This window comes from Nerophis ophidion, linkage group LG06 (genome assembly GCF_033978795.1).
Source record: "Nerophis ophidion isolate RoL-2023_Sa linkage group LG06, RoL_Noph_v1.0, whole genome shotgun sequence".
Classification (NCBI taxonomy): Eukaryota; Metazoa; Chordata; class Actinopteri; order Syngnathiformes; family Syngnathidae; genus Nerophis; species Nerophis ophidion.
In genome coordinates, this window is record NC_084616.1 from 22,024,669 (window position 1) to 22,035,390 (window position 10,722).

A 10,722-nucleotide genomic window follows, 5' to 3' on the forward strand; every position below is an offset into this window, starting at 1 on the left:
TATATACACACACATACATACATACATATATTTTTGTTTTTCTTAAATACATGTGTGTAATTGTTTATGAATTAGGGGTGCAACAGTATTAAAATTTTATATCACGGTTATCGTGACCAAAAGGATCACAATTATCATTATTATTGCAGTATTCTCGAATGTCCTAAAAAATAACTGTTTTACAGAGACACTGAAATCTTTAGTTTTTTTTTCAAATAACTCAAAAAATAGACACTGTTAGAAAAGGCAGTATTTTCCATGTTTTGAAATGTTGGTTTGTACTTTCGCACTTGACGATTTACAAGTGAAGTGTACTCAACAAATAACATCTATTAGTATTATTTATTATTTCTAGTGGGCGTTGTGGCATCTTACTCTAATCAGCGGTCTTGAATGCACCAGAAAAAACACCTCTGTCTCGTATTCCTCTGAGTAGAGACCAATCATTCTGTACTAAGAGAGCACAGCTTGTTGGCTCAATGTACACAATTTAATGTATTAGGGTAGTTGCTCAGACAGTAATGTGTTTATATAAATTTAGATTGGGGAATCTCCTTTCTTAATGGGGAAAGTTGTTCACATGTTAGAATTTAGGGTAGTTAGCATCAGTGCGTGAGTTTATCAAAACAATCAAATTTTTTCCAACATTTTAATAAACAACTGTAATAATAACCGTCTGGAATTTTACCCAATGTATACGCTATATGTATATGAGGTTGATTCCATGTCGCTGTTTTGATTAATTTATAAGGTTAGTTGTGCTTCCAGTGTATTTGACCTCAGCGCGGCACATTTTGCAAATAGCTTTACACTTAGATAATTCCCTCGATTATTGTCACTTCATACATTGTATAACTGGGGGTAGAGGTGTAGTCTTAGTGAGGCTGGACCGCACAAAGAATCACATTTCATCCACGTGGCTACATGTGGTACTTTCTTTCACAAGCTGCAAGTGACCCTGACTTATGGTAGACCTATAAGTCCAAAGTGTCGCTCGCAGCTAATGTTTTACTACCTTTTTTTCCCCAACCTATAAAAAGTGGAATAGAAGAGCAAACAGGTGTACTGTAACATGAAATAGTTGAAATGGTGACGATAATAACACAAAGTTCACATGCCGGCATTTTTTTTCTTTTAAAAAAAATCATACAGTAGAACCTCGATGTACAAATGTAAATGTTTTTGAACAGTGTTCGTCAATAGAGAAGTTTGTACAGTGAGGCAAATTTCTCCATAAGAACAATGTAAATATGAATAATCGGTTCCAGCCTGGACAAAAGTCCATATTTTAGTGAAGGTTCGTACACACTAAATAAAGTGCTGTCAGTACTGTTTATCAAACAAACAAAACAAGGAGGTGATTGATCAACTTATTCTTTGTTAACAAGCCAAAACAACGACAAGCTAGACTGTCAATCAATCAATCAATGTTTTCTTAAATAGCCCTAAATCACTAGTGTCTCAAAGGGCTGCACAAACCACTACGACATCCTCGGTAGGCCCACATAAGGGCAAGGAAAAATTCACACCCAGTGGGACGTCGGTGACAATGATGACTATGAGAACCTTGGAGAGGAGGAAAGCAATGTATGTCAAGCGGGTCTAACATGATACTGTGAAAGTTCAATCCATAATGGATCCAACACAGTCGCAAGAGTCCAGTCCAAAGCGGATCCAACACAGCAGCGAGAGTCCCGTTCACAGCGGAGCCAGCAGGAAAACACCCCAAGCGGAGGCGGATCAGCAGCGCAGAGATGTCCCCAGCCGATACACAGGCGAGCAGTACATGGCCACCGGATCGGACCGGACCCCCTCCACAAGGGAGAGTGGGACATAGGAGAAAAAGAAAAGAAACGGCAGATCAACTGGTCTAAAAAGGGAGTCTATTTAAAGGCTAGAGTATACAAATGAGTTTTAAGGTGAGACTTAAATGCTTCTACTGAGGTGGCATCTCAAACTTTTACCGGGAGGGCATTCCAGAGTACAGGAGCCCGAAATGAAAACGCTCTATAGCCCACAGACTTTTTTTGGGCTTTGGGAATCACTAATAAGCCGGAGTCCTTTGAACGCAGATTTCTTGCCGGGACATATGGTACAATACAATCGGCAAGATAGGATGGAGCTAGACCGTGTAGTATTTTATACGTAAGTAGTAAAACCTTAAAGTCACATCTTAAGTGCACAGGAAGCCAGTGCAGGTGAGCCAGTACAGGCGTAATGTGATCAAACTTTCTTGTTCTTGTCAAAAGTCTAGCAGCCGCATTTTGTACCAACTGTAATCTTTTAATGCTAGACATGGGGGGACCCGAAAATAATACGTCTGTCCTGTATGTGCTGCTCTCAACACTCACACATACACAAAAGTACCATTGGTGCCCTCACAAACTATCAGAAATCACCAAAATTCTTAACGTAAAAACTATACTGCTACAATAATAAACATTTAAAAAAGTAAAACCCATCCACATTACCATCGGCACAGGAGGCGTTAGATGAGAAAGAAGCAGACAGAGGGGTCATGTGTGCATGTGGACGCCTGCTGAACGAGAGTAGCTGTTTTCCGCTATGAAAGAAGTCTGCTTTGGCATTGTTTTCCAGAAAAGTCTGGTTTAATCACAATTAAAACTTGCTATAGCTGGGATAGGCACCAGCGCCCCCCGCGACCCAAAAGGGAATAAGCGGTAGAAATGGATGGATGGATGGATGGGACCTGCTTTGTCAATGTTTTCATACTTGTGAGCACCATTAATGTACTCCTCGCAAATGGTTGATTCCCTTCTTCTTTCCATGCTGAAAGGTTCTCTTTTTGGGACTTGTATTGAATTAGCAAAATGGACAATACTAGTCAAAAGGTTAAAAACACAAAAAAAGCACACACGCTCAAGCACTGAGAAGTGACTAGTAGTGTACAGTGCTGTGCAGCAAGTGGCGTGGAGGGCTTTGCCTCCCTCAAAAATGCTGCGCCCTGCTTTTTTTTGGTATGGCACAAAATAAATGAATGAATGAATGAAGAGTTTGTACACAGAGACATGGCTTGTAAATAGATGGATGGATGGATAGATGGATAGATAGTACTTTATTGATTCCTTCAGGAGAGTTCCTTCAGGAAAATTTGAAATTCCAGCAGCATTGTATAGAGTTGAGATCAATCCAACAGTAAAAAGTAAATAATGAGGTTATAATAGAAAAATATTACAATAAAAATAAAAAGCAACAATGAGAATTAAAATATAACAGAAAAATAAGAATATAAGAAGAGAAACTAGGCAGTAGTGACCGTGTTATGAAAACGTATTGCACTGTTATTGCTTTGCATCCTCTGTCAATGTATGCATAGTTGGCTTGACCAAAAGTTCGTAAATCGAAAAGTTCTCAAATCGATGGGTTTGTAAATTAAGGTTCCACTGTATATTTAACTATTTTTTAAAGGGAAGAATATCAAAATGGCGCCCGCATCTTGTGATTTTTTTTATTGTGAGGCATTTTGTGGAAAAGCTTTGGACAATGTTCACTGAACCGAACCCCAGCCGGACAAAATCCGAACCGTGGATTTTGTTGGGAGCTGGTCCATCCCGAGTAGGATGTCATAATTCCTCATATCCGTCCGATAATTAATTATCTTGCACCCCTAATCTTGGCTCAGAGTTAAAATTAGATCACTTTGTTGGGGAAAAGATTCTGATTGGCATTTGTTGAAGGTGTCTACATTTGGCACTGTTTCAGGGCACGCATGGAGCAAATGAAGCTGAGACACCAGGAGGACTTTCCGGCGCGGGTCCCACATATTCCAGCTCCACTAGGTATGTCTCTGATGAGTCGTGGTAACCAAACAGACTGATGGAACAACAACTTATGTTTAAATGAGGGTGTTGGGGCCGGGGTCGGATCACGTTCAAAAGGAAACCTGTCCAGTACTTTTCACTGACGGCATCCTGATCTGTTATCAGCAAAAAACAAGTATCGGATGATCTAAAAAGCTTCGATCTAACTGCTCTGAAACCAGCAGTCATGCAGTGTGTTTGCTTGATTGTGATATCATGTGCAATACTAGCAGTCCTGCAGCATGTTTACTTTGTGTGATATATTGTGCGATACAAGCAGTCTTGCAGCGTGTTTACTTCAGTGTGACATCATGTGCGATTCCAGCAGTCCTGCAGCGTGTTTGTGTGCAATATCATGTGCGATACCAGCAGTCCTGCAGCGTGTTTACTTGTGTGTGATATCATGTGCGATACAAGTAGTCTTGCAGCCTGTTTACTTCGGTGTGTTATCACGTGCAATACAAGTAGTCATGCAGTGTGTTTATTTGGGTGTGATATTATGTGCGGTACGAACAGTCCTGTAGCGTTTTTACTTGTGTGCGATTTCATGTGGAATACAAGCAGTCTTGCAGCGTGTTTACTTTCATGCGATATCATGTGCGATACATGCAGTCCTGCAGTGTTCACTTGGGTGTGATATCACGTGCGATACCAGGAGTCTTGCAGCGTGTTTACTTGTGTGTGATATAATGAGAGATACATGGAGTCTTGCAATGTGTTTACTTGGGTCCGATATCATGTGCGATACTAGCAGCGTGTTTAATAGTGTGCGAAATCATGTGTGATACAAGCAGTCCTGCAGAGTGCTTACTTGTCCAAAGCTGGACAGCAAGTTAACATCTAAATGTCCTCCAAAAAGTACACAATTTTTCCTATTTTACTAAAGTAATTTGCAAAAGGTAAACATGCTCGGCTATAGGCTACTAGCAGCTATGCAACAACTAAGCACACAATAGCACACAAGCTAGACTTAAATGATAATCATTGAACAATAAAACAGCACATTTGTCAAAAATGAATAATTATAGTTGCATGTTACTTACACATACAAAGTCTCCAAGGCAGAATCGTATTAGTAAGTATTCAGTAAAGTAAAGTACCAATGTTTGTCACACACATACTAGATGTGGCGAAATTATTCTCTGCATTTGACCCATCACCCTTGATCACCCCCTGGGAGGTGAGGGGAGCAGTGGGCAGCAGCGGTGCCGCGCCCGGGAATCATTTTTGGTGATTTAACCCCCAATTCCAACCTTTGATGCTGAGTGCCAAGCAGGGAGGTAATGGGTCCCATATTTATAGTCTTTGGTATGACTCGGCCGGGATTTGAACTCACGACCTACCGATCTCAGGGTGGGCACGCTAACCCAGGGGTAGGGAACCTATGGCTCTCGAGCCAGATGTGGCTCTTTTGATGACTGCATCTGGTTCTCAGATAAATCTTAGCTGACATTGCTTAACATGATAAGTATTTAATAATTCCGCTGGTAATCACAGTGTTAAAAATAACGTTCAAAATATAAAACATTCTCATGCATTTTAATCCATCCATCCGTTTCTATCGCACCTGTTCAAGAAGTCGCATTAATGGTCAAAAGTATTTTATTTATTATTGGTTTCCTTCAGTATAACAATATTATTAAAAAGAATAAGAGATGCACGCATTTAGTTGTTCTAATCAGGGAAAGTCCAAATAAAAGAGGAGGCATAGAATTCTCTTGTCAGAGCGTGAGACGACACTTTACAAAGGTGCAGGTCTACGCGTTTCTCCTCTTTGAGCTAAATTGAATCCAGTCTCTGTTTAATTCCCAGCTTCTTGTCTGTTTAATAGATGTCATCAGTGTTTGAACCTGACAGTAGTATTCAATAGTAAAAACATTATACGGCTCTCACGGAAATACATTTTAAAATACTCTGCTTTAATGACTCTCTCAGCCAAAAAGGTTCCCGACCCCTGCTCTAATCACTAGGCCACTGAGTAAGTTATGTAACAAACGTGTCCGCGTCATTCAACTTATTTTGCAGGAGCTTAAGTTCATGAATTATGGTGGCCACTAAGTGTCACCAAAAAAACCTTAAAACGCATACATCTGTTATAAGCTTTATGTTTTCCATTCCTATCGTTGCTTCTGACTAAATTCACTTGATTAAACGTTTTCTAATATTCTGCACTACAAAATCATCTGTGCTGATATTGTATCGCCGCCGGCCATTCCTCAGGGCTCCATATTGGTACGTGTCGGAAGTGAAAAGGTGTATACATTCACACAAAGGTTATATTACTTCTTCACTGCAGAGATAATGTAACTTGTGCCTAACTTTTCCCCTAGGTGTGTTTTCAGTTGGAGCTTTCAACACGGCACCCCCGCCGTCGTACCGCAACCAAGGCCCGGGGCAGATCGGTGATCATGGAACAGCAGGAGTTGAGGAGCTGCCAGACTTCCGTTGTCCCAAGTGCCAGTACCAGGCTCCAGATATGGACACGCTGCAAATCCACGTCATGGACTGCATACAGTAACAGAGTCCCTCATACACACACATTGAACAGCCATACCGCTATGATCTCGTAAGGGCGAATGGAATAACACATCAGTGGGTGAGACTTTGACACATGGGCATCCTCAAAGTTGACATGTGCAGGAGCGGCCGAAAGATATTTGGAGAAGGACAACCGGTCAACCGATGGGGTGATTTGTACGAAGTAAAGTCGAGCCTTAGTTGTCAGTTTGCCATGTAGCTGCAGGCCAGTTAGTGTGTCCATGTGCAGAAGATCCAAAGTGCCCACAACAGGACCATGGAACAATGTTGGCATTAGTCTCGGCTTTTTTTCTCGCAAACCGTTGGTATGGGCAGTGTGATACTTTTGAAAAAAGTTACGATTGTTGTTTGACGCTTACAAATGATTGCAGACCATGTATATCCGTCCATGGAGACAGTATCACTTGGGGACTGTTGCAACAGAACGTTGAGAATTACCACATACGGGATCTGTTGTGTGTAACACCTCGAGCTCCTGGTGTTGAATGTGGTCTCTGAAGTCTACACATTTCAATCTAACCAAGGTTCTTTCCAAAACAAAAAAAAAGGAAACCCAAGTTTGATGTCAACGGTCCCGTCAGAGCTGTTCAAGTTCAGTATTTGGGTGAAGGTTGTAGTGGTATGGCTGATCAGTGTCGACGCTCTGTATGCAGTTAGGAAAACGTTTTTTTTATAGTTGCACCATAACTTGCGCACACGTTCACAATCACGTAAACCAGGGGTGGCCAAACTTTTTTTTTTTTAGCTGAGGGGCACACACTGACTAATCAAAGGACCCGGGGTGCCATTTCGGTAGTTTTCACCTTCAAAACAGTACAGTGCATTGATTTGTTTCTAATGAACTATAAAATGCTCTTTTGGTAGAAAGTTTTTTGTGAATGATGAATAGACAAAACCCAACTAAAATGCTAAAAGCTGGCACGCTGACCCAGATAGCATCAAGTAACAAAAATATAAGCAAAATGAGCTAAAAAAAAACAAAACAAGCATGATAACAGTACTATATTAACAAGCTAACAATAGCATGCTTACTGTTAATATTAGTGACATATAAAAATATATGACACTGGTGTACAGTGGGGCAAAAAAGTATTTAGTCAGCCACTCATGGTGCAAGTTCTCCCACTTAAAATGATGATAGAGGTCTTTAATTTTCATCATAGGTACACTTCAACTGTGAAAGACTGAATGTGAAGAAAAAAAATCCAGGAATTCCCATTGTAGGAATTTTAAAGAATTTATATGTAAATTATGGTGGAAAGTAAGTATTTGGTCAACCATTCAAAGCTCTCACTGATGGAACGAGGTTTTGCCTCAAAATCTCACGATACATGACCCCATTCATTCTTTCCTTAACACGGATCAATCGTCTTGTCCCCTTAGCAGAAAAACAGCCCCAAAGCATGATGTTTCCACCCCCATGCTTCACAGTAGGTGTGGTGTCCTTGGGATGCAACTCAGTATTCTTCTTCCTCCAAACACGACGAGTTGAGTTTATACCAAAATGGATACATGGATGATACAGCAGAGGATTGGGAGAATGTCATGTGGTCAGATGAAACCAAAATAGAACTTTTTGGTATAAACTCAACTCGTCGTGTTTGGAGGAAGAAGAATACTGAGTTGCATCCCAGGAACACCACACCTACTGTGAAGTAGGTGCAAACAGCCCCAAAACATCATGCTTGGGGCTGTTTTTCTGCTAAGGGGACCGGACAATTGATCCGTGTTAAGGAAAGAATGAATGGGGCCATGTATTGTGAGATTTTGAGCCAAAACCTCCTTCAATCAGTGAGAGCTTTGAATGGTTGACCAAATACTTATTTTCCACCATCATTTACAAATAAATTATTTAAAATTCCTACAATGTGAATTCCTGGACTTTTTTTTCCACATTCTGTCTCTCACAGTTGAAGTGTACCTATGATGAAAATTACAGACCTCTGTCATCATTTTAAGTGGGAGAACTTGCACAATCGGTGGTTGACTAAATACTTTTTTGCCCCACTGTATACCTGCTAAATTAACTAAACAATTTTGCATGCTATAATGTTAGCATGTTAAAATGCTAACTGTAACATGCATCAAGTACCAAAATATATTACTCTGAAGTGTGTTCCTAAAAAAAATTTTCTAAATCCTAGCCAGCTAATGTTAGCATGTACCAAAATATGACTGAGGTGTATGCCAACAATTTAGCTCAGAAAAAAAAAACTAGCATACTTACATTAGCATGTTAACAGGTAACATTCATCAAGTAATAAACTATTAGACATTGAAGTGTATACCTGCAAAATTAGCAAAGAAATTTAGCATGGTAATGCTAGATTGCTAACGAATGTGCCGCAGGCCTTTAAAAAAATGAGCAACGAGCCGTAAATGCCCCCCGGGCCGTACTTTGGACACCTGTGGCGTAATCTAATACGTGTGATTAAAGTGACTGATGGAATCGAGGCTTCCCAAACAAAAAGGAAAAAAAACTCTTTCTTCTGACCTGGTCTACCTAGTCTCTGCTGGAGCTGTTCCATTCTAAAATCTCCTTTCTTTCTTTTTTTTTTTTTTTATTCATTTCCCATGAGCCACCTCCTTTTCATCCCTAATTTTGTTGCCAAAAAAAAAGTGCATTTTATCAGACTTTGCACAGAGTTTGTCTCTCCTTACCGTGCAGAGTTAGCGGTGTAATGCAATGACTATTCTTTGATTGAAACTTTCACTGTATCAGTCGTTCATCTTTGGACCTAAGATAATATATTATAAAAAAAACAAAAAAAAAACAGGAATGTTTTTACAATTCCCCTTAAAGGTTGAATGTGAGTCAATAACCTAGTCAGCTTTGAATAAAGTGCATATTGAAATATTTTGTCCTAAATGTTGCAAGTCCACATTACCTCAAAACATTAACAGTTTGTACAAGAGATGGTTTCACTCGTCTTGACCGAAGTAACCCTTCTCTGTGTTCTGTGTCCGTGTATGCTGTTGACTGCATATATTGTGTACTCTCCTGTAGCTGTTACTTACTAGGAATGTAAGAACATTGAGGTCAACGTTTGTGTGATGATTGTCTGTAATTGTGAATGCTGTGTTGGCGCAAAGAAAAATCGTTTAGAAGCTCCAAAATAAATGAGATATCTTTTTGGCCCAGGTCTGGTGACGTTAACTTCTTAAACAATTATTATTTTTCCATCTGTATTTGGTCAAAGAACAGTACTGCGATGTAGGGCTGGTCTAAATATCAATAGCATCGATACCAAGGTGTGTATGGCATCGAATTGATACTAGCGCGATGGGATCGATACTTTTGTTGCACTTGCATGTAACAAGTTATTTGTGTTGTTTTCTCGACATTGTTGCATTGTTGCGTTCTTGTTATTTTCATGCTTCCTCCCACCTCCAAAGACATGCACCTGGGGATAGGTTGATTGGCAACACTAAATGGTCCCTAGTGTGTGAATGTGACTGTGAATGTTGTCTGTCTATCTGTGTTGGCCCTGCGATGAGGTGGCGACTTGTCCAGGGTGTACCCTGCCTTCCGCCCGATTGTAGCTGAGATAGGCGCCAGCGCCCCCCGCGACCCCGAAAGGAAAAAAGGGGTAGAAAATGGATGGATGGATGGATAATTGTGTGTAATTGAAAGTTTTAAATCAATCAATCAATGTTTACTTATATAGCCCTAAATCACTAGTGTCTCAAAGGGCTGCACAGACCACCACGACATCCTCGGTAGGCCCACATAAGGGCAAGGAAAACTCACACCCATTGGGACATCGGTGACAATAATGACCCAGTGGGACGTCGGTGACAATGATGACTATGAGAACCTTAGAGAGGAGGAAAGCAATGGATGTCGAGCGGGTCCAACATTATACTGTGAAAGTTCAATCCACAATGGATCCAACACAGTCGCGAGAGTCCAGACCAAAGCGGATCCAACACAGCAGCGAGAGTCCCGTTCACAGCGGAGCAAAGGCCTACTGAAACCCACTACTACCCACCACGCAGTCTGATAGTTTATATATCAATGATGAAATATTAACATTGCAACACATGCCAATACGGCCTTTTTAGTTGACTAAATTACAATTTTAAATTTCCCGTGGAGTTTCCTGTTGAAAACGACGCGTGTTTGTGACGTTATTGGTTGGAGGGGACATATTAGCCCAGCACCACTTGCGGCTAAAAGTCGTCTCTTTTTGTCGCGCAATTACACAGTATTTTGGACATCTGTGTTGCTGTATCTTTTGCAATTTGTTCAATTAATAATGGAGAAGTCAAAGTAGAAAGATGGAGGTGGGAAGCTTTAGCCTTTAGCCACACGAACACACGGTGTTTCCTTGTTTAAAATTCCCGGAGGTGAAGCTTTACT

The 10,722-nt window shown here is 40.5% G+C and overlaps 1 protein-coding gene across 4 annotated transcripts in view; it reads left to right on the forward strand.

Annotated features, from left to right (window-relative positions):
- Positions 1-9,502, forward strand: part of ikbkg (inhibitor of nuclear factor kappa B kinase regulatory subunit gamma) — a 55,782-nt gene extending 46,280 nt beyond the window's left edge. For all 4 annotated transcript variants that reach the window (XM_061903076.1, XM_061903078.1, XM_061903080.1 and 1 more), the window contains 2 exons: positions 3,724-3,800; positions 6,152-9,502. In XM_061903076.1, coding sequence (XP_061759060.1) covers positions 3,724-3,800; positions 6,152-6,339 — 265 coding nt within the window. In that variant the 3' untranslated portion in view covers positions 6,340-9,502. The remainder of the gene's footprint in view (positions 1-3,723; positions 3,801-6,151) is intronic.
- The last annotated feature ends 1,220 nt before the right edge of the window (positions 9,503-10,722 follow it).